Source organism: Schistocerca piceifrons, chromosome 2, assembly GCF_021461385.2.
Source record: "Schistocerca piceifrons isolate TAMUIC-IGC-003096 chromosome 2, iqSchPice1.1, whole genome shotgun sequence".
Classification (NCBI taxonomy): domain Eukaryota; kingdom Metazoa; phylum Arthropoda; class Insecta; order Orthoptera; family Acrididae; genus Schistocerca; species Schistocerca piceifrons.
In genome coordinates, this window is record NC_060139.1 from 823,718,155 (window position 1) to 823,746,123 (window position 27,969).

The following is a 27,969-nucleotide window of genomic DNA, read 5'->3' on the forward strand; positions in this document are numbered from 1 at the left end:
GATGATTTTATTTACTTTTAATATTTGCAAAAAATCTGTGGAAGTCGTAATGGGTGATATAGTAAAAATTTAATTTTTTTTGTATGAAGCATAACAAAAACAAAGCAATATATTCTAAATACTCATGGGTAGTAGCTAGATGAACAGTGATTAAGAAGTACTTTAAATAAACTTGTCAAAAAATATACCCTGTGCATTATGGATATTGTCCATTGAACCAGCAAAATATGGAGAATGTCAGCTAACATACTGTTGATGTGTTTTGTGCTGTGTATTTTTGTTGTTGTTCAGCTCAAAATCATCTCATTTTATGGAAATACAAACATCAGAAACTGTTACTGTTTCCCTACTTGCCTTAAACCATGAGCAGGCACACCTGTGTGTAAAGTGTGCCAGCCACAAATTACATTGTTGTTCCATTCTATTGTTGCTTTACAACTGTGTGTCCTTACTATTCCTTCATTACTGCTTCAGCTAACACATGCTAAGTTGTGCTGTCATACATCCAAGTGAGCAGTAATAATATAAAATAAACAGCCCACAATGAAGCAGTTGTGTATGACATAATTAGTGGTCAGATAACTGCTTGGCTTTGATCTGATGCAAATGCACTGTTTAATGCTTTCTTACTGTGGGGTAAAACTTGTACAGCATCAGAGGGATGTAATGAAAGTTCATTTTAACATTAATTAACCAGTGATTTAGCTCATGTAATGTAAGTTTATTTTGTTATTGGTTAATTAAATGAAGTTAAAAACTATGATTTGCTCATACATATTTACCTGGGTGACACAGACACAGCTATTCTTTACACATTCACAAAGTGCACCACACACCTGCTCGTGTTACAAAAAATGGTGTGCCCACTTCAGAGTTAAGAAAATGTTAATAGAAACTGGAATAGGTATATGTGGCAGATCAGTTAAGATATCAAAAAGTGAGAAAATTTAAGATGTAGAATAATGTAGTGCATGAAGGAAGATATGCAGCAACCTTGGAAGTGAGATAAGTTGGATGAAGTGAGGAGGATGTAAGAAGCAGACTGCCAAAGATAGAGAGAGCATCCTCACTGAAAGAAGTCTATTGATGTCAACCCATAATGTTAGAAAGAAATTTCTAAGAATGAAGCTCTGGAGTACACTATTTTATGGACATGAATCATGAATTGTGAGAGAAATGGAAAGAAAATAACAGAAATATTTGTGATGCGCTGTTAAAGGAGGAACCTGAAAATTAAGTGGACTGATAAGAGCTGAGGAAGAGTCCTGGAGAATTGACAAGGAAAATAATACATGGAAAAAAAAACAGGAAGTACAAATAGGATGACTGTGAATGCTTTAAGACATTAGAGAACAACTTACATGCAACTAAAAGGAGCTACATAAGCCAAAAATGGCAGGGTAAGACAGAGGTTAAAATATATAGAACAAAGAGGTGTGGAGAGTTTGTATATATGCAACTCTGAGATAAAAAGACTGACTCAGAAGACAAAATCATGGTGGGCCACCTCAAACAAGTTAGAAAAAACATAAAAATATGTCATGAGGGTACTGAGTCTCTATCTTGCATGCTAATTCTGATTTTTACGAGGTCATTTAATTCCAGATTTCCTACTCATTGCTTAAATTTTAGTGCACGGTGATTATTTTGATTCTGTAATGGCACATCACTGGTTGTATTCTCATTTTTATGTTCTGTTTTATTTTGACTCATTTGCTACCATACATTAGCTTTTTTAATAATAAATTAACTGAGATATCTCCAGTTTCATTCTAATTTCTGTGTGAAACAATGTCATCATGTGTGATTTATTGTTATTTTTGAATTCTGAACCTATGATATGGTAGAGTCATTATCAAATGCAGTTCAGTGGAACATAAACATCATACTGAAGATAATACAATCAGTCATCTTCATGTGTTATTTTCATATTTATGTAGTGTTTTGCATAATATTCTAAAAATCATTACTCTGTAATATACTTGTGTGCATGTGTGCACATGTGTGTGTGTGTGTGTGTGTGTGTGTGTGTGTGTGTGTGTGTGTGTGTGTGAAGAGGAATTAATCAAAACTTCTATGAATTAGTCACTAATGATACAAGAGATTTATTTGCATTTTCTTACTGACAAACATCCTGGAATGATTTGTGAACTGAATACCAACATCTATGAGGACGACAATCTTTGAAGAGGTGTAAAATTTACTTAAACTATATATCAACTAAAAGTGAATCTAAATTAAAATAACTTCAACAATAAATTTTATCTCTAAAAAGACAAGTACTGGATGTTATTATCAGCTTTCACTCAAAAACTTTTCCAGTCCAGGTCAATAGGCTCTTTTTACCAACAGTACAGCTGAATGTAAGCATGGATTTGCTTAAAAATTGTTTTAGATACATGAATAAGAAGAACCCATTTACAAAAGTAATCCTTGTGATTTTGTGTCTGGCAGAAATGATGAGCATGCAGATTTTGTGGAAAACACACAGAGGATGGATAAATCTTCACAAGTAGTTTCCATGGAGTCATGGTAAATTGAGGGCTACTCCTGTCGATCTATAAATATTTCTGATTATTTTCTGACACATTGTGTTCATTTTAGACATGTATGAATTGGCAGAAACATGTTTAACTCTTCTTTTTTTGTTCTTTTTACACAAAAGCATTAATATCTAGTCAATTTACATTTCTGCTGTTTGGTACACATTCCAACAATTTTTCAGAAATATTAACTGTCTTATGAAAATGCTAACATATATTTGGACACTGGAACTTTGTTGATTTTTATAGTGTATGTACATATGTTTATTATGTACTCTTTTAACACAGCAAATGCTAATATAAAGAAGCTTTTACATTTTATATCAAATCCACAGTTCCTGACAAGCATTATGGTACAAATATACAGGAGCACACTCTGGTTTTACAAAAAAAGAACATTAAAAATATTCAGTTGTGACTATAACTTCTCATATTCTCTTGCTTACTTTCCTTGTATTAATTATCAACTTATTTCACTTCTAATGCATTGTGTTAATTTGACTTTTAAAGGAAGCTGTCAGATCACTTTTATTGATACTGTCCTGGCTTAACGATCTGTGAACTGGCAGTAGGAGTGGATTCAGAATTCGTTGAAAGTATCTTGTTGACAGTGACTCTGCCTACCCCATTCGGATTGAAACTCATGGTGAGTGCAACACCTGCAGCAGCCGTTGCTGAAATTCAATAATAAACATATATTATTTTTTAAACCTGAAAAATTGTTTAGTTTTTACAGATCAAAATAAAAAAAAGATAGAAATTTCTGTAATGTCGAGGAAAAAAACCATCAAAGTAGTGGTAGCTGATTGAAGGTAACCTGAATATAACTTGTATGTTGAAATGCAGTTGTATTCAGAAGATTCATTAAAGCATTATTCTTAATTGTAAACTATTCTTAATCATAAGCTATTGACAATAAATTTAAATGGTACACACACACACACAAATTATTCCACTTCATGGCACTGCTATGCTGTTCTTACAAATTACATTTGAATTATTAGTTATGTGACACACGTTCATACACATTATCAGGCACTTTTTAGTATCATAAGGGGACAGAACCTTTTGCCAGTACTACATTATGCAAAAACCATCTTTTTCATGTACAGAATTTTTCTTAATCAAAGCACAAGTACTGTTTGTACAGATCATTGTAATGTATGTTGTAGTTCTGTTAATGACAGTAGAACTTTATGAATGATTGTACTTTACATACCATGCTGAATATTTTTGTGTGGGTACTTATGTTTACAAGACATTGAATTAGAAAGCAATATTATTGATCTGCTTGCGTTGTTGAGAAATCTGTAGAATACTCACACGAGGTATTTGCTGCACAGAGATATTCAAAAAGAATTATTTGTTGTCCACAGCATTTTGAAAATTGCTGTTTATACAGCTAGGCATATAGCAAAGAGTTTGGCAACAAATGGTCATTGATATGATGTGGGCCATAGTGCAGAATTTTAAAGCAACACTAGTGTTCAGAAATACAACAGTAGAAATAAAATACTCTCCAAAATCCATGATTTGGCTGACTGTGCCACGCAAAGAGGCACAATATGCACCCAAACATCTTCCTAGAGAATTAAAGTTGTTGATAAACAATGAGAACCACTTTAAAAACAAAATAAAAATAAAAAAAACATTTTGTACAACAGTTACTCCACAGAAATTATTTGAATAGGTAATATCAAGATCTACTCCTTAGATTTTTTAAAATAATGTGTGTGTGTGTGTGTGTGTGTGTGTGTGTGTGTGTGTGTGTGTGTGTGTGTGTGTGTGTGTGTGTGTGTGCGCGCGTGCGCACATGTGTTGTATTCAATAAGTAATGCAACATTCTTTTTCTCGGTCAGTTTCAGTTGAAAAAATGCATAATTTGCTATGGGACATCATGGAATGTTCCTGCCTTAGCCCGATAGTTTCATGAAGTTCTGCTAGGTGGCAGCACTACATGTAGCCTTCCAAATGGCATCTGTCCATTTGTACGGAATTCAAATTGGAAACAAAATGGCAATCTATGGAGTGGTGCCACACAACCTCTCCTTCAGAAAAAAAAGTTCAGAGCCACACCCTCAGTTGGTAAAATTGTGGCTATGGTCTTTTGGGACTCTGAAGGGGTTATTCTGTTTGATGCACTCTCTTGTAGTGCAATAATGAGCTCTGAAGTGTATTTTATTACCTTCAGGATATTGAAGAAATGGCTTCACTGTGTTTATCACCACAAAATTGCAAATCCAAGACAACATAAGGCCTCATACTATTTGGTGCCTTGAGAAGAGCTCACAAAACTTAATTGGACTGTTTTTTCTCATCTATCTTACAGCCCACATCTACCACTTACCAACTTCCATCCGTTTGCCTCGATGAAGGATGTACTCTACAGGAAGCAGTACATGAATGATGAGGGCAGGTTATTGTTGCAGCATGTCGCTGGCTCTGTCAACCAGTAAAGTGGTACTATGCAGGCATAAAGACCCTCACAGTAATGTGACATAAGGCCATTGCATTGAATGGAGATTATGATGAAGAATAGGTTTTTGTAGCCAAAAGAGTGGGGAATAATATGGTGCATTAGAATATTTAATAAAGCACACTTGCTTTCAGAAAAAAATGTTTGCATTCATGTTGCAGTAGAAGGGAGTTTGTTAATAATTATTTGCAAAATAATTGAAAATAATGAAGCTATGAGTTATTTGATGGAGGAGAAACTCTTTGTAGATGTTGATAATCTACATCTGCATGACTTCTCTGCAATTCACACTTAACCATCTGGAAGAGGATTTATTGAACCACCTCCCGACTAATGTCTAGCTTCCACTCCTGAACAAAGCATACGAAATATGAACATTTAAATCTTTGTGCACTAGCTCTGATTTCTTTTATTTTATTATGATGATCATTTATCACTATGTAGATGGATGTGAACAAAGGATTTTCACATTCAGAGGACAAAATTGGTGATTGAAAAAATTTCATGAAAACATCTTGCCACAACAAACAACATCTTTGTTTTACTGATTTCCATGCCAACTCGCACATCATATCCTTGAAAATCTATCCCATATTTCATGTAACACAAAATGAATTGTCCTACTTAAATGTTTTTGATGTCCTCTGTCAGTTCTCTCAAGTGAGGATCCCATACTTAATAGAAGTACTCCAGAAGATGTCGGACAAGTGTAGTGAAGGCAGTCTCTTCAGTATATCTGTTGCATCTTCTATGTTTCTGTCAATAAAACACAGTCTTTGACTTGCCTTCCCTACAAAAATTTCTTTGTGATTGTTCCAATTTAACTTGTTCATGACTGTAATTCCTGAGTATTTAGTTCAGTTGACAGGCTTTAGGTTTGTAGATTTATCATGTAACAGAAATTTAAGGGATTCCTTTTAGTACTTGTGTGGATGATCTTACATTTCATATTATTTAGTGTTAATTGCCACATTTAACAACTTATAGACTTCTTGTCCATTGGTTTTAATCTTTGATGTCTTCGCCAGATGGTAAGTGACAGTATAGTCAGCAAACAGTCTACGCGGGCTGCTCAGATTGTCACCTAAAACCTCTATATACAGGGCATTCATTTTAACTTGAGACAATTAAATCTCTTGAAAATGATGCATCACATGAAAAAAAATGTTCTAGGTGAAAAGTTAATATTAGTAAAGGGGCTTGCTGTCTGTGCTACAACTGGCCACCTGCTAGTCACCCTTCCTTTGTGGGTGGGGTCAACTTTGAATTTTAAAATGGGAACCCACCCCCAATGTTTACCGCACATTCAGATTCTACACAAAAAATATATGTGCTTTACTCAAACCATTGTTTCCTATTTGTGGGAGATGGTGCTGTAATTGACAGATATCAAGTGTACCAAGGACCAAAGCATTTGATTCTTGTTTTGTAAACATTGATGTTCTAATGGTTGATATGGATGTTCAAACATACCTGATTGTTGCAATTGTGACTGTAGAGTACAAACAACATGCCTAGACCTTGGTACTTTGTCAAATAAGCTATTTGTCTGATAACATAGTTTTCTGTTGCCTAAGAAGTGGATTGTGGCGAGTCCGCAAAGCATCGGAATGCTTGATTTGGTGGCCAACCCTGAACCCCATCATCAGGGAGACTGATATCAGTGTGTTTCCATCCAACCATTGTAACTATCATGCTGGCTGCTACATGTCTACTAGCAGAATACAAACCACAACCATTGTAATAAAGTACAATGTCCGTGAAGTGACAGTCACAGGCACACCTGCCATGGATACTCACTAAAATCAAGCACCCCGACACACCAACGGTGAGAGGCAAAGGGGATCTCCCATCAAGTATCCTGATGGGAATAGATAACTGTTACATCCATGTCATTGTTCCTGGATCATGTTAAATGTAATTTCTAGCCAGACATTGATACTTTACCCAGCTAGCACTCAAGCTAATTTCAAGGTGGATATTGAGTTTAGGTTCAGTTGAAAATTCAAGATTGAAAAATCAACCTGTTACACAGCTTATTTCAAGGTGGATATCGAGTTTAGGTCAAGTTGAAAATTCAAGATTGAAAAATCAACCTGTTACACAGTTTACATCAAGCTGTAAAAATTTAGCTTGAATTAAAATAATTTTCCCAAGCTTGAAATAAACTGTAATTTCTCTGGGAGGCTGTACAGCAGATGCGCGTGCAGCATAGCTTCCATAGACGTCCACGGGAAGCGCCACAAGCGTTTATAAGCCTTGCAGTTGCACTGACTCTGCTAGGTTTATGGCCATTTTATTTTTGTGATGTGCATTAATGATTGTTGACTGTTGTGAAGTTTGTTTTATACTCAAAAATAGTTCGGAAAGTGTGTGGCATCCCCTGCCTTACTGCTACACCAGGTCTGAAGAAGATTATTAGAAGAAGTGTATTACAGGTACGATGGTGCATTTTTTCTCATATTACAAATGTTAAATATTATTACGTAACGTAAAGAAATATCATATTCTTTTATGTAGAAAAATTGAACCTGGATGAAAGTGAAATGGATTACCAGCTAAGAAAACATATTACAATTTGTTCAGCAAAAAGAGGTCATTTTAAACTAGCTCTCTAGTACGTGGCACTAATAAATTAAGACTTAATGCTATTTTACCTTTTTAAAATCTCGCCTTTTTATATATATCACCCTATTACATTTGTTTACTTGTAAATACTCGTGTGTGTCACACCATGAATGAATAATCATGAAGCGTGAAAAGTTTCTTTGCTAATACAAATAGTAATGACATGGTGAACGGGAAAAGTACATCAAGAACCAGTCACTACATAGGTGTCAGTATTTTTTATTTACATAGCTTTGATTGGTCTTCAATTGCTCTTAATTTTGTTGTTCCCTAGATGAAATAATACTGCAAGGCCTACTGGTACTTCTTACTTTTATTGTTATTTGTAATGTGGCTGAAATCTAATAAAAGGCAATATTAAAATATGACAAGGAGAACATTTTTTGTTCTTTTACATTTCAGTTCCACTGAACTGGTAATTTCTTAAATTCATTTCGATTTCATCTTTTATTTCATTTTGATTCAGTTTTACTCACCAAAATATAATTGTGGATAGAATAAACCATCTACATTTTTCTAAATGGTAGTTTCCTTATAAGCTTACAGTATGAGGTGTACATGATTTCAAGTAATTGTTTCTTTATAATTCAGATTAAATGGCGCTGAAACTGTTAGAAATAGTGATGTGTGGCTTCTTCATGAAGTCATCGCAAAATTACCCAAATGTCATCTTTACTTTCAAAATTTCAAACAAAAAGTTATTTCAAATTACTTTAAAAACCCTTTGGAATGAAGTCACCAGAAGCAGCTGCTTACTCAGTGACGTTTATACTAGTTAATGATTCTTACTACATCAGTGAGTTTGAAGTTATTTTGCTAATCTTGGGCATAAATTATATTTAGGTTGATCAGTTTCAACTTTTTACATTTTTTATGTTTAGGTATAGCTAACATTTTCTTTTACCTGTTACAGGATCATTATACCAGCAGAAGTCAGCGATATTTGATCCTGCTCTGGTCTGTGTGCTGGGGCCGGAGGGGCTTCAGAATAATTAAATTTTAAAATAAAACAATTTTAAACACTTTGAAAATAAATTTTTTTAAACATACATGTCTTGATAATTTTTTTCACACCATTTCCATTCTGATATTTATTTAATTAATTAGGTTCAATAAATCCAGATTAATAATTATGTAGCTTAAAACAAGCTGTAAATACCAGGCTGTATTCCACGTGTGTAAATACAGCTGGAGCCAAACTTGATAAGTCAAGCTTGAAATATAGCTTGAACTCTGCCAACTTTGATATTTGTTTCAAGCTTGAATCCAAGTAACAGGCTTGAGTATTCCACCTTTGATCAAGCTTATTTACTTGAACTTTACATCTGGAAACAAGTTTGAAACCGGCTTACTGTGCTATCTGGGTAAGCAATAACGTTACTGGGAATGATGTTAGGCTTCATCACTAAAAGATGTTGGATGTACAATAATTAGTTACAGATAAAGTGTCTTCAATGAGACTTTAAAGAAAGTAACTTTAGTGAGTCAGTTAAGCCTGACTGGACATGCATCTAAGGATTATAAACATTTAATCTAACTTTAATTCTCATAAGTGTTGACTAACATAATTTGAAATCAGCTCTACATCATAATTATTTAGGAATATTTACAAGTGTTTCTGATGAACAGTTTACAAGAACTGGATATACAGTGCACAAAAACCTCTTTGGCATAGCTGAGCTGTAAACATAAGATAGTTGTACAAGGCATTCTGTGATGGTGTGAGGTCACCAGCATTAGTAAAACAAACTTTATTTTACTTCAAAACTCCTGGGCAGAAGAAGAAGTGTCACAGCCTTAACTAGGTTGACAAAGACATCTACAGATGTTGATGATTTTCCATTCATCATGTTGGTTAGTACTCACACTTGCTCCAGCCAAGTTAGATGTTAACTCCATTTCTTTTGTCTGCTCTGCAACCATCAGTAAATATAATTCAATTTATACAGTGCTGCCTGAGCAACTTGTTTCTCATTATAAGATCAATTCCTTTCCAACTTGGGAAGAGAGCATTCCATGGGAAAACATCAACATATGAACTGCCATTTTGATTAGAATGCACTAGAGGTGTTTACTGATGTCTTGCTTTGAATTAATGTAATTTGTTTCTTAGTGTTCTCTGCTGTATTTTTGGATACTAAATTAATTCATTCACACATTTTGTTTTGTAAATTACATCACGAGGAAGAGCCTTTACAAATGTAGAATGATTCAGTTCATACAAAAGCAGACAGAAAGGATGATTGCAGGAAACTTTTGTAAATAATACTAACAAAAAATTACAACTAGTGCTCAACTTAATAAATATATAAAATTTTCTGTATGTAAGGATAAAATTAGATGCCAAAAAAAAAAAAAAAGCAAATTCCTAGTTGCTAAGGATTTGTATGTAATATCATCTGTCTTGTTGTTACTATTCTCATGGAGTTAAGTATCAGTTGTCTCACCCAGTTTATTCATTTCATACTAAAAAGTGTTCCAAATCATTATGAGTTTATTCATGGAATTTTGAACTGTTTGTGGATTGTGCATGGGTTCAGCTTTTTTTATGATCTGGTAAAGATATCTGCAATATTTCTTGCAATGGACATTAAAGTCTTGATTGAAGCTATTCCTATGGTTTAAATAGAGCTTTCTTTTCCTCCAACCACTTGGCTCCATGTTTTGTCAGTGAACGTAACACCCAGTTAATATATCATTTAATGACAAGTAATTTCTGTTACTAATGGTTTCTGAAAGTGGTGATCTAGAATTTGTGTGTTTTTGTCTCTCATCTACATCAATTTTTGTCTTAACATCAATGTGTGGTTTCATCACTGCTGTTACAATCCATTTTCCACCTTCAAGCACAAGAAACCAATTCCTCACTGTTGTCCAAGTACAGTTGCTCCCTCCAGAAAAAGTGTCAAAGTATTGCAATTTTCTTTGAATTAAAGCATTTTAGTAGCCTTTTAATCCAGTTGTCAAACATCAAGCCTTATTATGCAGAATGCATGTTTCCAGTGTTATCAGAAAAAAATATAAAAGCTAGAAAAAGAGAAGAAAGAGCTTAGGAAAAATCTTTGTACCAATAAGAAAAGAGAAGGGAAATTTACACCAAGATTTCTACACGAACAAAAAATTGAAAACATGCCAAGTACTAGAGGAAGACAATAAAATAAGTTATTTGACAGATGTAATGAAAATGTACAAGAATATATATCACATCTCACTCAACCAGCAGAATGGATCTCTGAAATGTGTAAAGAGCAAAAGGCCGACAGTGTACTTTTCATTTAAATGAAATACAATGAACTGACTAAATAATATGAAATATTATTGTTTCAATGCTAATATTAATTATATCAAAAGGAAAATGAGAAAACTATAAAACTTGAGACTAAAATGCTGTCAATTACTTACCTTTAAGGGAAATTTCAGGACTGACAATGGATACATAAAAATATATACACATCTATCTTTTGGAACAAGTACTGCTAGTTTCTTACTTGGGAAACAGCTGGAAATAGGTTGGGGAAGATTAAAAAGGATGGGCAGGTCACTTGGACCCCAGGATTAGAGGTTCTCTTATAGTGAAGAAAAGGTTAGAAAAAAATCAAGGAGCAGATATTAATTATTATATAAAGTAGCCTAAGAGATGCATATCAAAGATATGATACTCCTCAATGGAGGAGTAGGAGTTGTCAAACAGAATATTCTTTAATTCACTCTTAAAGTCCCAGTCATTAGAAATATGGCATTTAAATTCTGCTTTTCACTACCTTTTTGGAGAAAATAGAAATATTGGTAATTAAAAAGGACAGTAATGAGTGAGAAACAGTTGTCAAAACATCAAGTATTTTAAAGATGTTTCAGTAAGATGTTCTAGAACTATAAACAGATGTAACTTTTATAACATGCCTCTCAGTTCTGAAAACTTCCTTCCTTTAAGTTGAGTTTCCCCAATGTCATAATCAAAAAGTTCTGTTGTTGAGAGCATAGTGTACACCTAACTTTTTTACCAAATTATTAACATTTGCTAATATTATAACTATATAAGTTATAAAGAGTGAGGCTCTGGGGAAGACATATTGTGGATGCAGGCTGCACGTACCCCAGGGATTTGTGTAGCTGCTTACCACAGAAATTTTGCTCTGTGTACAGTATTACATTAGAAGTGTTACTAGTAACAATTTGATCTTAAGGACTTATGAATGCCAGTATGCCAACCTGTAACCACAGTGCTTTTCAAAGTAATGTTCATGCATTCCATCACCTTTTAATAACCAAGTGATTTTCATGTTAATGAACATAGTGCACTAACTACTCAACATTCATAAGAAAGGAAGTATTGGGTTTAATGTCCCATCAATGGTGATGTCATCAGAGATGGAGAACCCACCCTTGTGGGATGAGAGAAGCTATGACCTTTTCAAATAAACCACCTTGATGTTCCTGCGAAAGATGCATGGAGAATCTTTATCTGAAGATCTAGACAGATTTGAACCCTGTTCCTCCTGCATCACAGTCAAATGTCTGAATCATGAGATCGCTGTGAAGGGAAGGGGAAAAGACTGTTCAATGGTATCATAAAGATCCTCACAATTCAATAACTGTGTTTGGGACAGGAAATTACTTACTGTAGCTGAGCAAACACAGTATTTTCCAATTCTCTGTAAAATAAACCTGGAACACATAGGGGAAATTCAGGTAAGAGTACGCAACTACGGAAAAAATCTGGCTACTGACTTAATCTGTTATTGTAAATTATTTATAAACAAATCTATGATTTAAATACCTATATAACAATCATAGTAAAAGTAAATGAATTTTTGATAGTAGGACATATTCAGTAAGAATGAGAATACAAAAGTGTAAACTGCTCACTTCAGCTGCACGCGTGGGTAAGAGTATGCCCTAGTTAGGAAAGAGTTTGCACATGAGATTCTTCAATAATGGTCTCAGGGATAATGTACTACATCTTCATAATCTGTAATCCTCATGCCACCACTCTCTGCATTGTATCCATTCATCATCAAAATAGCACCCACACCCTGGGTAAATGTAATATTTTTATTTTCTTTGCGGGATGTTATTCAGGGAGCTAAGAGCATATATAGGCTGATTCTGTGATGATGTCACAAACCTTCAGGGATAATGGAGAAGGTCAAATGTATCCCTTGATGTAAGGGACACTGGTCTGGAAACAATTGCGTTGAAAGTTGTAGCCCTAACAGTGGAATACATGCTGTTGCTAAGATTGTAGGTTAGGTAACTTTCAGAGTTGGTAGTATGGACCAGCACATGAAAAATATCTGGTAAACATGAGTTCTAAAATGCATTCCTCAAGGGCTATGGATACTTTTTTAGTAGAAGAGATGTTTTTCACAGTAGCAAAGATGAACAAGTGTTCATAGCTCTTAAGGTACACACTTTAGAGCCCATGTTTAAAAGTCATTTCTTTCTTGATTTGGTCCACACTAACTTCTCCAAAAATATGGAAACTAAAGAGCTTGCAGTGGACGAGATGTGTTTCACGGAAGACGAGCAAGTGCTCGTAGTTCTTAAGGAAATCGTTTTAGAGTCCATGTTTACTAGACTCTTTTTTCTTGTTTGGTTCGTACTACCATCTCTGAACGTTCCCAATCCTATGGTCTTAGCAGCGAAAGTACCAGTAGGGGGTCTACATGTGTTCCACTGTCAGAGGTATCATAAAGATTTTCACTTATAACTTTCGACTCGGTCGTTTCCAGACAAGGGTCCCTCGAATTGATATATGACTCTTCACTATCATCCTGTCCGCCCCGATAGTTGAATTGTCAGTGTGACGGACTGCCGTCTTAAGGCGTCTGGGTTCGATTTCCGGTTAGGTTGGGGATTTTCTCCGCTCAGGGCCTGGGTGTTGTGTTGTCTTCATCATCACTTCATCCGCATCTGGCGCGCAGATCGCCCAATGTGGCGTCGAATGTAATAAGACCTGCACTAAGGCACCCGGACCTGCCCCGTAAGGGGCCTCCCGGCCGATGACGCCAAACGCTCATTTCCATTCACTATCATCTTTAACAGTTTGTAACATCAAATCGGAACCGTGCAACACGAGAATGTATTTTCATTTTCTGTCGTCCCTTCGATTTTCCTTCTCATCCTCACCATTCTGTTTCTGTTGGAGAACATTCTTCACTGGTGAGAAGTAGAGGAGTTTCGAGTTTTGGATCCTCCTCCTCATGTTGTCAACTAACAATAATTTTTGGTGTGTGCACTTGCACACTTGCGTCACTGAAGTTTAGCACTCTTCTACTCCTTTTAGGGTTTTTGGTTAGGTTCCTTTCGTTGGATCAACGTCTCTAGTCGAGTTATAGGCCTAGTATTCAATTATCTGAAATGCAGTTTCGTCTCTTGCCGTTAAGCAAAAAGGTGCAAAATCTTCTGACGAGTAAACATTAGGGCTATATTGGCATAATCCTATTATTTTGTTTTATTTTTCATAAACGTTAGTAAATTTCTGATGCTTTTGCTGCCTTCTCTGTTGGTGCTGTACGACGGTAGGCAGTAAAGCACTGCAGAGGAGAGTACTCTTACCCAAATGCACACTAATAAACAAATGTACTTGATAGAAAGCTGCTAGGCGTGGACAAGGAAATTTCAGTGAATGTGTGATTAAAATCGCTTAAATTACGAGGGACATATGTTGCTTTCTATCGCAACTAAAACGGTTTCTTTCCTGATTATCAAAAGAGAGTAAAGGAGCAACAGAAACCGTGAGGGTAGCCGAGAGCGCCAACGCGCTGCTTCCTGGACTCGGGTAGGCGCGCCGGCCCCGGATCGAATCCTCCCGGCGGATTAACAGCACACCCAGCCTGGATGTGGTTTTTAGGCGGTTTTCCACATCCCAATAGGTGAATACCGGGCTGGTCCCAACGTTCCGCCTCAGTTACACGACTCACATACTTTTGAAACACATTCACACTCTGCCATGATTTACACTAGACGCAGACAGATGGGATACACTGATTCTGTCCCAGGGGGCTACGAGGTGGCGGCGGGAAGGACATCCGGCCATCCCTTCAAATTAACATGCCAAATCGGATTTAACCACGCCGACCCTGCACAAACTGCGGGACAAAGGCGCAAGCGAAAGAAAGAAAGAAAAGGAGCAACAGAAATTTTACAGAATCGGTCGAGCCCGCGCATTATCAGCGCATGCGCGAGCCGTCAAATAGGCAAGATGTTTACTTTCTTGCCGTCAGTACGTCAGAGCACGCGGCCGCGTCTCCGTATGGACGGAGAAGCGAAGTTCGCCTGAAGGTGTTGCTTTTAGTGCCACAAAACAGGTAGTAATCCAATAATAAAGGACGAACTACAGCTGAAGCGGTCATTAATACCCAAGATGTCCGCATTTTATGACACTACACTCCGCTGCAATGGGTAGCTAATGCCAGTCTTCTGCAAATTGGAGCCAACACAGCAAAGCTTTGTATTATTAAGCGACGCGTACTCTTGGCCGAACTTCCCTTATATGTTTAGCTATGACTACGGAGGAGAGAAGCGGAGGGAGGGGTTTGTGAATAAAAAGTAGTGTACTACCGGCGCTTCGCTATGTGCTCAGTTGGGGGCGGAGCCATTGAGGTCCGCGCCAACGGGTGCTACGGCGGCTCCGCTGCTGCTCTTGCTGGTGCCGTTGGTGCGAAGCGTCGAGTTTCGACGCTCGTTTTCAGCTGTTTCACATGGACGAGGCACACACATACGCAACAAAGCAACAGTTAGACAAACACACAAACACTGACGGCACAAAAGCGAAAGCTTCTACAGCTAACGCAGGAGAACATTTAGAGATTTGCTTTGGTAAAATATGCACAATATGACTAACATTAAGTGATTGAATTATATTGCTGATTTAGATTATCTACAACAAATATTTACAAAGCTTTTCTCTAGCGGAACTGTTATTAACAAAGTGGAGAGCATAACTGTTATTAACTTAGTGAAGTGCGTAACTGAAGCTGTTTTGGCATTAGTGCCCTACTTTACAAACGCTTTAGAATGAGTGACCAAAACATCATTTAGTATAATGTTGTCACTATTTCTGACTGTGTTTATGCTTGAGCTAATTTATTTTCGTACTTTCTTTGCTGAACGAAGTGGCAATGATTAAAGCAAGCTTACCGGACAAAATATTAATCACCCCGTTATAAGTGCATACTGGTCGCTTCGTAGCGCTGTACATGGTACACACGCGGTAGCAGACGCTTAGATGACTTTCCACATCCAACGTAAGTTATTGCATTGAAGCGGTATATGTGTGTGTGTGTGTGTGTGTGTGTGTGTGTGTGTGTGTGTGTATGTGCGCCACTTCGTAGTATGCACTGGGTGTTTATTTTATAAATTAGTTACACAAACGTAACCTTCAGTTGTGAAAAAGGTAAATAATTGAAAGAAACGTTTGATAAAGCACTGAATGCACTATAAGTATATCGTCAAGGTTTATTTACAAATGTTCCATTAGGCTACCTTTTGTAACAGGACAAATGCTCCATATACAATCAGTTTCCTTCCAAATCCTATGAAACAAGTCCTGCTGTGTGGCTGCAACTGCTTGTGTTATCCGTTGTCGCCGCTCAGCGACGTTTCCCCGAAGCGGAGAAACAAACACTGTCTCTTTAATGTAACTCCGTACACAAAACTCCACTGACGTTAAGTTAGGTAATCATGGTGGCCAAGATGTTGATCCACCATGTTCAATACAAGTCACCACATTCCCACAAAGATACGGGACAACTTCACAATGGTGGCGCGTCGTCTTGCTGGAAAATAAATTCTATGCCCATATCCAGTCGCAGTGGAAGTACTAGATAATGCTCAAGCACGTCCACGTACGATATGCGACTTGGCAATAAAGAGAAGACCGTAAATATTGCTACAACTTACAGATTGGATAAAAATTTACTGTAGGCGAGTCCCATATATGTTCGATTACGTCATGTGATTTCTGCTCATTGTATTTCCGAACATTACTCCGATTCACTTTACCGCAAGTACGGAAGGTGGCTTGGTCACTGGATACAATTTTTTTTAAAGAAAATCGTCTGCATTTTGTTAAGCAGTTCTACACAAAACTCAACTCGTTTTTCTTTGTCTTTTTCCCTCCAAGCTTGCAGCAATTCCAGTTTGCAGGGTTTGAATGACGAGCATTTCTGTAATACCTTAGACACTGTAACACTAGGCATATTCAATCCTAAGCTGACACGTGTCGTTGATTTACCCGGTCTATGATTGTAAGGCTACCAGACTTGTTCAACTGCAGCGTCAGAGACTGCTGGCTGACCCTGAAGACAGTTTCGGTGGAACGATAGTACCAGTTAATAACCGTGTGTCTTTGGAGTGGTTGGCTTTCGATGTTTAGTGCCGAATGTCGCTTCACTGTAGTAGCAGATTTGGATTTATGAAACCATAAACAACAATGTGCACGCTCTGTACTATTACAAGACTCCGTGATGACTCTTGGAATAACTCATCTGAGCACGTCACCTAGCAGGAACGTCGGGAACTAGCAGCGTCGGCGGGAGTTGAACTTCAAGATACACTATTCAGTACTGTATCAAACATTTCTGTAACTGATTTCTGTTTCTCCCAGTTAAAGATTACTTTGTGTAACTAATTTATAAACATCCTGTAATTAGCACACTAAGATATTATGGCGTGGAGATGTGACAGTACTGCAGAAAGGAGCTATCGTTTCCAGAGTAAATTGTCACTGTGCAATGGAATGCGCGGTAATCTGAAATTTCCTGGAAGGTGAAAACTGTGTGCCGGACTGGGACTCGAACCTGAAAACTTGGTCTCTCGCAGACAACAGCTCTACTGACTAAATTATCCAAGCACGACTTATGACCCGCCCTCACAGCTTCGCTACCAGTATCCCATCTCCTGCCTTCCAAACTTCACAGAAGTTCTCGAGCATATCTTGCGAGACTAGCAATCCCGGAAGAAAGGATACTATGGAGACATGGCTTGCTACAGTCAGGGGGAATTGTTTCCAGAATGAATTTTCGCCTAGCAGTGGAACGTGCGCGTGTAAGTAGAGATGTAGGGCGGGTGTCGAAAGAATCACTTTTGGATAGCTCAGTAGGTTCAAATGGCTCTGAGCACTATGGGACTTAACATCTGAGGTCATCAGTCCCCTAGAACTTAGAACTACTTAAACCTAACTAACCTAAGGACATCACACATACCAATGTCCGAGGCAGGATTCGAACCTGCGACCGTAGCGGTCGCGCGGTTCCAGACTGAAGCGCGTAGAACCGCTCGGCCAAACTGCCTGGCAGCTCAGTAGGCAGAGCTTTTCCCCACAGGTCTCAGGTTTGAATCCCAGTGCTTCACACAGGTTTATCCTGCCAGGAAGTTTCAGGAGCTATCTTGTTTGGAAGCGTCCACCGTGAATATACGAACTTGCCAGATTTGTTGGTGTGCCACTGTGAACTGTCCAGCGTGTCTACAAGGAACAGTTTAATACTCGGAGCCATGTAACATGGCGTAAGATCAGTGGTCATAAAAAGTATTCTAACTGACGGAACTAATGACGAGTTTATCGCCTTATCAGTGACAATCGTCTTCAAACTCAGGAAGAACTGCTGCTGTCGTAAATGCAGGTCCATTTGACTATTGGGAAGGAACGTGTATACAATGGACATGTGAGGTCGGGTCGGCTACCTCGGAAAAGGTCATTTCTCACAGCGGCACGTGAGGCTGCACATCTTCAATGGGGGAAACAACATACATAGAAACTGGTCAGCAGCTAACTAAATGTAGTGTTGTCCGCAGTGTAAGGGATTTGTCTCTTTCGAAATGATGCAAGGCATCTAGTGCACCGAAAGAAGTACCGGTGGGGTACGTAAACCAAGGTTTATTCCGAGTCGGAAATGGGTCTGCAAACTTCCGAGACTGTTCTTTGTACCAAGACTTAGGGCCACTCTTTAAGGTTACGGTCAACATGTATCAGAACGTTTTTAGTTCAACAGTCTGGGCGACCAAATGCCGTTTTCTCTACATCTTCATGATGACTGTGCTGTGGACAAGCCCTTCTTCCAAGATGCAAACAGCCATGTTCAATGGCCTGTATGCAGAAGATCTTGATTGGACGACCCACAGCCACACTATCGCACCTTTACTGCCGATAAATCACTCTATCTCGTTCTCATAACAAAAATGTCTAGAATTATTTGGAACAGCAGGAGAAATGTAGCTATCAACGTTCCCACTCTGTGTGACCAAAACAGAAACGAGTGGCTTCACCTGCATCTGGCATACTCGAAGGAGCTTTTGGACTTCCTTCCTCGCCAAATTGAGGCCATTACCTAGTCTAAAGGTAGTGTTAGACGGTGTTAGCATGATATGTACTGAGAGTGACTAATTCTTTGTCCTGTAAGCTTGTACTAATACTAGTGGTAATGAATGTGTTATCCTTAGGTTCACAGTAAAGTAGTCCAAGTGACGGACATAGATATTCAAAATCAGAATGTCAAGTCTTGATATATGCTATCTGTGGGTCGGGAATGATGAAATTTAACAAAAGAATGACATTGATGTTCAGATGTTGAGCTTGTGAGTGTTTCAAGTGAGACAGATTTGGAAGGTGTATCTATCATTCAGATGAATAATAGAACGAAATAAGGAACAAAATTTTTAAATTCTAGGGAGTTTGCATTTCCTATTCTTCGTTATCACAAAATTATTGAGATGAATGAAATGGCAGTTTACACAAGAAACACAGAAAAGTGCTGCTAAGACTGTTCTATACAGCTGTACGACAAACACACTCCTTTAACTACTCTAGTAGCAACAATACAGATAGAATACATATAGATACAGTGAAAGTATCAGTAAAAGATTATCTACAAAATACATAGTGACATTAAAGACACAGTTGCAATTTAACATTTAGTGGTCTTTAAAAAATTGCATCACTAAGAATATAAGTTTCCATGCATATTATGTTCGACGATTTTTAAGCAACCAGTCTTACTTTTTATTTATTTTTGAAAGAATATACAACATAAAGTGCAGTGTAGTTTATAGCTGACACGAAAGATCTTTCAGAACAACGTGTCTTTTTATGCGTGATGTTCTAAGCAGTTTGAAGCTGTTTTGGAAACAAAAGAAGTAGGGATCAACGTTCGTCACACAAACGAGCAGTATCTTCAATGGCTATACATCTGCCAGGTGTCCATTACTAAATTTCTTACCTTTATTGTACTTTTAAAAGTGCTTTAATGTGAGTCACGGTGGTTTCTTTTTACTCTCTAGAAAATGTCTGGTATCTCGAAACCATTAGAAATTTTATGCTTCTGAATTTAACGAAACGATGATGTGAGATATCCTGTGAAAAATGTATCTGGTTTTTGAAATGTGAAATGTAAAACTATTTGCAGAGATACTAACGTAGAAGATCTTACGGAGAATGGACCCGTGCATAAGCAGGCCTACTTCGGTGGCGCATGAGGCTCGAATCTGTGAAACTGAGGACATTGCCGGTAATTTGCCTCAGTTTCTCCGGCTCCCTGTACACTTCATCTCACTAAATTCCAATAACGTAAATCCGGTCGGGCTCCCAATTTAGATCAGCTAGGAAAGTTGATATCAACGCTAACTCCTCTTCAGATTGAAAAATTCAAGATGGAGCAGTAGAACTGCTTAGACAATGGGTGTTTGGTTAATGTTTTCTATTGTCCTCCTTCCCGTATTTCAGAGGATGACTGACCACATTAGTGCAAGTTAAAGCGTTTATGTCAGCACTTCTGCATCAAGGAAACCTAAATCAATGTACAAAATAATTTTGAATATTACTTGCTATATCCCAGACATCAAGAAGTGATACTTCTGCTGTTATGGTTAGGGAGCATGGCTCAGGGCGAAGCCAGAAATTTTCAGTTAGGGGAAGGGGAAGCTCGATTAGAAAAACCGTGTAATAAGGTTGGATGCGATAATCTACTGTCGACTGGGGAATAAGTTGAACTTTATTCCGCATGTCATCAAAAACCTGCAGCAAATGAAAAATAAACATTTTGAGCCACCAGATATCAGATTACGATGTTCTTCATAAATAGCGGTCTACTTCTATACATAAACAAATTCGAGAGATGTGCCGACCTGTTTTAAGGTGTTAGAGAGACTGGTTGATTCCAGCTGGATTACATCTTAGTCAGACAGATTCGGAAATCAGACACTGGATTGTAAGGCCTATCCAGGAATGAAGACACTCCGTTCACATTTTAGTAATGACGAAGAATAGCTGATGTTTAAGAGAATCGTCCAAAAGAATCAATGTAGGAAGAAGTGGGATGCTGAAGTACGATGTGATGCCTTTGAAATTCTTGGAGGCTGTAGATACTGCGTCAGTGAATACAGAAGCAGGCAGTTCAACTGAAGAGGAATAGACACATAAAAAATAAAATAAAATAAACTCACAGAAGGGTGAATAGACAAATTTGATTACAATGAAGGTAATGACGTACAAACCTCAGGTAATAGAAGAGATACTTCAAATGATGGCTGGAAGAAAAATGTACAAAAAAGTCAAGGAAAAGACGGGAAAGCATCAGTATAAATCACTTACAAATGAAATAAATGGGATGTGCAAGGAAGCCATTGCGAAATGTTTGCATGAAAAAAGTAAAAAAATCGAAAGATAAATGGTTACCGTAGGACTTCCCCCTGTATATAGAGAAGTCAAAGCACCCTTCGAGCCGGCCGAAGTGGCCTTGCGGTCCTAGGCGCTGCAGTCTGGAACCGCGAGACCGCTACGGTCGCAGGTTCGAATCCTGCCTCGGGTATGGATGTATGTGATGTCCTTAAGTTAGTTAGGTTTAACTACTTCTAAGTTCTTCGATGAATTTAAGAGCAAAGGCGTCAATATTAAGAGTGTTAGGGGAATTCCACTGTTAAAAACAGATGAAAGAACGAATAGACGGAAAGAGTAAATTGAAGATCCGCATTTGGAGAATAGAAAGTAAAAAAATGGTTCAAATGGCTCTGAGCACTATGGGACTTAACATCTGAGGTCATCAGTCCCCTATAACTTAGAACTACTTAAACCTGACTAACCTAAGGACATGGCACACATCCATGCCCGAGGCAGGATTCGAACCTGCGACGGTAGCGGTCGCGCGGTTCCAGACTGAAGCGCCTAGAACCGCTCGCCCACAACAACAGGCTGGAAAATAAAATTGAAGATATGTTAAATAACGATCAGTTTGGCTTTAGGAAATGTAAAGGCGCCAGAGAGGCAGTCCTGACGTTGCGCTCTGAAATGGAAGCAAACCTGAAGAAAAATCAAGATACGCTCATAGGACTTGTCGACCTGGAAAAGGTGTTCGACAGTGTAAAGTGGTGCAAGATGTTCGAAATTCTTAGCAAGAAAGAGGTTCAATAGTTTAATCTATATGGCGAAGAAGCAGTGACAGAAATAAAGGAAAGGTGCAGGGGTAGGATTAAAATTCAACCCCCTCAGGGGCTCGGCATTCATAAACTGGGTACGGGCTTTGCGACCCTGGGGTTCCTGGTAAGCACCGCTAGTCTCCCTTCACAGTAAGCTCTGGGTATGCTTCAGCGACTACTGTGCAGCGTGGCGGTGGAACGTTGTGTGTCTCAGGGAATGGGGATCTTGGCTTGACCGCCCGGATCGCGAGGGTGGCCTAAATCTCTATAACAAACCCTCAGTCTCAGGGTGTGCTGCGTGCTGATGAGCTGCATGGCTGTTGAGGTTGAACAGTCGTTAGTGGGCGACCTCTGTGGTACCTGCCGCACCTCAGTTGTGTAAGGCTTACACAGACACGCAGGGTTCTGTCTGAGTGGACTCTTACTTCCCTAGCGCTCGTGGGACCGAAATGGATCCTCAGAAATCTCCTTTTCCTCCTCCCAGTGGAAAGGGTGGGCCGCTGGAAGGTACTAAGACCCAATCTAACAAGAGGGCTCTTGTAGTCAGTCCCCCTGATTCCGGCGCGTATTCGAAAAGTACAGTCTCTAGTAACAGAATGCATGCTGGTCCTCAGAGTGTGTTTCTCATGGTGGAACGGAAGGAGTGTAGTTTTGAGAAGGTTTTGCCCATCTATATATAAAAGGGTTCGGAGGGAATCTGTGGCTCCTTAGAATCGGTGAAGCGCTTGCGCAATGGGACCCTGCTTGTGGAAACTTCCAATTCCCAGCAAGCAGCTAAATGCCACAGACACTGAACTGCACAGCACCTTGAATTACAGCAAAGGTGTTGTAACATGCAGGGATCTAGTCGACATTCCCAAGGAGGAATTGCAGCTTGAATGGGCTCCGAAAGGTATAGGTGACGTGCAACGTATCATGAAGAGGATTGATGGCAATCTTATCAAATTCGACTCCTTTATCCTGACCTTCAGTAGCATGAAACTTCCTTAGCAGTAAAGGCTGGCTTCCTTCGCCCTAGAGTGAGGCCTTATTTCCCAACCCCAATGCGCTGTTTTAAATGCCAGCGATTTGGGCATACTACCTTAGGATGTAAAGGCGAGACGACTTGTGGCAACTGCGGTAAGGCCGCTCATGGAACTGGTTGCTCGTCTCGCGCCAAATGTATCAATTGCTCTGTGAACCACCCTGTTTGGAGTAGGGACTGCTGGATCTTTTCAGAGGAACGCAAAGTACAGGAAATAAAAACAACCAAGCATATCCCCTATGGTGAGGCCAAAAAGATATGCAAGTCCATGCAGCTTCCAACATTTGCTACGTCTTTTGCGTCAATGATTCAGAAGCCTACTCCAAAAGCGAATGCCTCTATGCAGACGGAAGTGGCGCGTGTAGTCACTAACACCTGCATGTGTCAGTGCACTTGCAAGGGAGCAAGTGTTTCAGAGTCTGTAGCCTCTACTCGAACAACAGACAAAGGTACAGTGGCCCCTGGCACCTCCAACAGCTGAGGCTGTTCCGAAGTCCGGCACGGCCCTTACCACTCCCACGTCGGCTCCACCAAAGCCCACAAAACCATGAAAGGTTCCTACAAAGCAGCAACAGCAGGTAAAATCAAGTGGTAAACCGTCTGACCATGTCGATGTGATTTTACCTGATGCTTCATTTGACTCGTCCCCAGAGCTGATAGAGTATGAGGTGTGCGTGCGGCAATCATCTCGTCCCACGACTGCACCTCCACCTGCTGCGGTCTCCCCATCCCGTCGGAAAGACAGGATGAAGGTACTACCCCTATCATAGATGGCTCCCATACTTGCAGGGGTTCAGGACGCATGTGGAGGAACCTCGTCTCCTATCTCAGGATTGACCTCTGTGTCTCTGTCTGCAGGAGACTTATTTCCATCGATCAAACACCCCTGGACTAAGAAGCTACGCACTCCACGAAAAGGACAACATGCGTGGAGAGAGCTAAAGGAGGCGTAGGTATTTTCGTCAGGATCGACTACCACTCCTCGCCTCTGTCACTTACAACGACTTTACAAGCCGTTGTTATATCCGTGCACGTGCGTCATCCATTGACAATATGTTCCCTTTACTTCCCCCACATGATTCACTTGATGAAGAGGCCCTCACCGACCTCACTCATCCTCTCCACAATGTGCTTTGGGGCTCCACAACTATCTGCCTAAGGGGTAGAGCAATTGAGAGGCTTCTCCTGTCATCCTGTGCATACTAGCTAAATGCAGGACAGAGCATTCACTTCTGCACAGTGACTGGGTCTTTCTATGCCACTAATCTCTCGCTTTGCTCTCCAGCTCTTGCCCACAGTGCTCAATGGGAAGTGGTCGATGACTTGGGCGCAAGTGATCACTCCCCGATCTGGATTCACCTGCCGGATGACATGGACCTCGAAAGGAAACCGCCGCAATGGGTGCGGACACGGTGTTAATTTTTTGACCGCTCCTTATTTGTCCGCAGCTCGTGGTATTGCGGTAGCGTTTTCACTTCCCGCGGAAGGGGTTCCGGGTTCGATTCCCGGCGGGGTCAGGGATTTTTCCTGCCTCGAGATGACTGGGTGTTGTGTCGTCTTCATCATCATCATTCATCCCCATTACGGTCGTAGGAAGGCAATGGCAAACCACTTCCACTAGGACCTTGCCTAGTACGTCGGTGCGGGTCTCCTGCATCGTCTCCTACGCTCCTCGGAGTATGGGACCTCAACATCATCAGCCTTATATTTGTGGAGTAACTTGACCAAAAGATGGGACTGGTTGATAAGACACATTCTGAGACATGAAGGACTCATCAGATTAGTATTGGAGGGAAGTGTGTGGGGAAAGGGGAGGGGCTGACAGTTGTAGAGGAAGACCAACATAGTAAGCAGGTTCAGGACAAAGTAGGTTGCAGTATTTATTCTGAGACAGGATAGAGTAAAGTGGAGTGCTGCATTCAACCAGTCTTCGGACTGAAGACCACAACAACAGCCATCACCTGTACAGAGATATCTGCAATATCTCGATGGTTCTTCAGAATCAGATGAGTATCAGTAGTGGGTTCGTATACACTTTACTGTCATACTCAGCGTTAGTAAAAAAAAAAAAAAAAAATTCAGCATCACTCGGAATGCAGTATGGGCTGAGTGAACATAGTGAAAGGTGTCTAGAAACGAATCCAAAATAAAACAATATCTGCCCAGAGTGAATACCGAAAGAGGGAGAACTATACAAAAAGCAATGGTCGACCACTATCCAATGGCGCAATCCGAAGCTCTCGAGAACTACAGTCAAGTGGCAGTATGTGACCGCGATCTCAGACTCTATGTCCACTCTAAGGTTTGGTGTGGAATCCGAATCACTGTCGGATACAAGAATGAATATCACATTCAAACGTTACGGTATGGAACACTGCCTCTTCACTTCAAAACTGAGAACTTTCATGTACATCGGGTGTCCCTCTTAAGAGTCGTCTGATGCATTTTCTCTAATGTTTCGTCAGACATCAACGTGTAGCTGGAGTCAGTCCAAATGAGTACTGTTCGTCACGTCTTTCATGCGAAGCCCACTGTCCACGAAAAGCCTCGGTTTGTTTCCCATAACAAACAAAGTTAATTTTTAAAGAGGAATTTTAAGTTCCTATCTTCTAGAGCGGTCCAAATTAATCTATTGCGATACACATTTTAGTGATATCTGTTAACAGGGACACTAAAGCACGAAGAATAACCAGTACCCCAGCAGCAACTGAGCAGCGCAGCTACATGGCGCGTCCACAGCTCGTGGTCGTGCGGTAGCGTTCTCGCTTCCCGCGCCCGGGTTCCCGGGTTCGATTCCCGGCGGGGTCAGGGATTTTCTCTGCCTCGTGATGACTGGGTGTTGAGTGCTGTCCTTAGGTTAGTTAGGTTTAAGTAGTTCTAAGTTCTAGGGGACTGATCACCATAGATGTTAAGTCCCATAGTGCTCAGAGCCATTTGAACCATTTAGCTACATGGCGGTAGCAGTTAGCGCGGGCGAGGGCTGGGATGTCGTTGCTGGTTTACTGGATCTTCTTCGTGTGTTAGTGTCCCTGTTAACACATATAAGTAAAACAAGTATCGTTCTAGACTACTTTGGGACCACGGTATCGAATGAATGCGTAAAACTTAGCTTTAAAATCATTTTTGTTCTTATGGCAAACAAACTAAAGTTGAAACTTCCTGGCAGATTAAAACTATGTGCCGGACCGAGACTCGAACTCGGGACCTTTGCCTTTCGTGGGCAAGTGCTCTACCAACTGAGCTACCCAAGCACGACTCACGCCCCGTCCTCACAGCTTTACTTCTGCCAGTACCTCGTCTCCTATCTTCCAAACTTTACAGAAGCTCTCCTGCAAGGTGGGTAGCTCAGTGGGTCGCCGGCACGGTAGCTCAGCGTGTTCGGTCAGAGAGCCGGTTGGCCTCTGTAATAAAAAACTGAGTGGAAGCATCAACCACCGAACTTGAACAGGATGTCTAACGACGTCCGCAACGACCAAACAACGATCAATAACGAACAAAATGAAAAAAAAAGGTTGGTAGAGCACTTCCCCGCGAAAGGCAAAGGTCCCCAGTTCGAGTCTCGGTCCGGCACACAGTTTTAATCTGCCAGAAAGTTTCATATCAGCGCACACTCCGCTGCAGAGTGAAAATCTCATTCTGGAAACTAAAGTTTCCCGTCGGCACTGGGGCGTCGCTTGAAAGACTGATGAACAGTTTTGTTTTAGATTGACTCCAGCTACACGTTGCAAAATCGACATTGCAAGTGTCTAGCGGAACACCAGAGAAAATGCGTGTGATGTTTCCTAGGAAGAACACCTTGTTTGTGTCTAAATGCTAAATTTTCTCTTTGGACTCGTATGTATGGACACACAAACAGACCATAAGAAGCACTGCAAGAAAGAAAAAAGTCTTTTCGCACAGTGAATAGAAGAAACGGGTAACGAGGCGGACAGCAGGCGCACTTACCGATTTTGGACGGCACCAGCGCGTCCTTCGGGTGGTTGGCCTTGATAGCGTTCATGCGCCTGTTCTGCGGACAGGCCATCCCGACCCCTGGACCGACGCCGGTCGCGTAACGCGGGCCTCTGGGCTGCTCGACGGGCAGCACGCGCCGCCGCTTCTTGGGCAGCTTGGCCCTCGCCTGCGTGTGCGAGTAGTACATGGTGAAGTTGCTGACGATGACGGGCACCGGCAGGGCGATGGTGAGCACGCCGGCCAGGGCGCACAGCGCTCCCACGAACATGCCCACGTACGTCTTGGGCACCATGTCGCCGTAGCCGACGGTCGTCATCGTCTCGAGCGCCCACCACAGGCCCAGCGGGATGCTCCTGAAGTCGTTCTCCGGGTTGGTCTGTATCCTCTCCGCGTAGTAGACGAGGCTCGCGAAGATGACGATGCCCAGCACCAGGAAGAAGACGAGCAGCGTCAGCTCCTTGGCCGACGCCCGGAACGTCTGGATGAGGATCTTGAGGCCGGACGAGTGTCGCGTCAGCTTGAACAGCCGCATGATGCGGATGATGCTAAAGAACTCGAGGATGTCCGCGTTGCGCAGGTCCGAGGCGACGTGGTTCAGCGTTAGGTCGATGTAGAAGCTGAGCGTCGCTACGTAGTCGATGATGTTGACGGACGCCTTTATGAAGTCCAGACGGTTGGGCGACGCGATAAAACGGATAAAAAATTCTAAAGTAAACCACGCGTTGCACACGCACTCTATGTAGTCGAAGGCGTCGTGCGCCTTCGTCTTAGTTTTGTACAGCACCCACTTGGTGGCATTGTCTGGGGTAGACACTGTGCGGTTTACCAGGAACGGCACTCGCATGTCCGGGTGAGTCTTTAGGCAGAACGACACGATCGAAACACAAATGAAGAACACCGATATCACACCGATCAACTGGAAAAGAAAAACAGAA

The 27,969-nt window shown here is 40.4% G+C and overlaps 1 protein-coding gene across 1 annotated transcript in view; it reads right to left on the minus strand.

The window, feature by feature from the left end:
• Positions 1 to 2,962: 2,962 nt before the first annotated feature.
• The window catches only part of LOC124777450 (potassium voltage-gated channel protein Shaw-like), a 390,403-nt gene continuing 365,396 nt past the window's right edge, over positions 2,963 to 27,969 (minus strand). Inside the window, exons 4-6 of the mRNA XM_047252866.1 lie at positions 27,026 to 27,950; positions 15,211 to 15,341; positions 2,963 to 3,217 (exon numbers count right to left, since the gene is read on the minus strand). Coding sequence (XP_047108822.1) covers positions 15,229 to 15,341; positions 27,026 to 27,950 — 1,038 coding nt within the window. The 3' untranslated portion in view covers positions 2,963 to 3,217; positions 15,211 to 15,228. The remainder of the gene's footprint in view (positions 3,218 to 15,210; positions 15,342 to 27,025; positions 27,951 to 27,969) is intronic.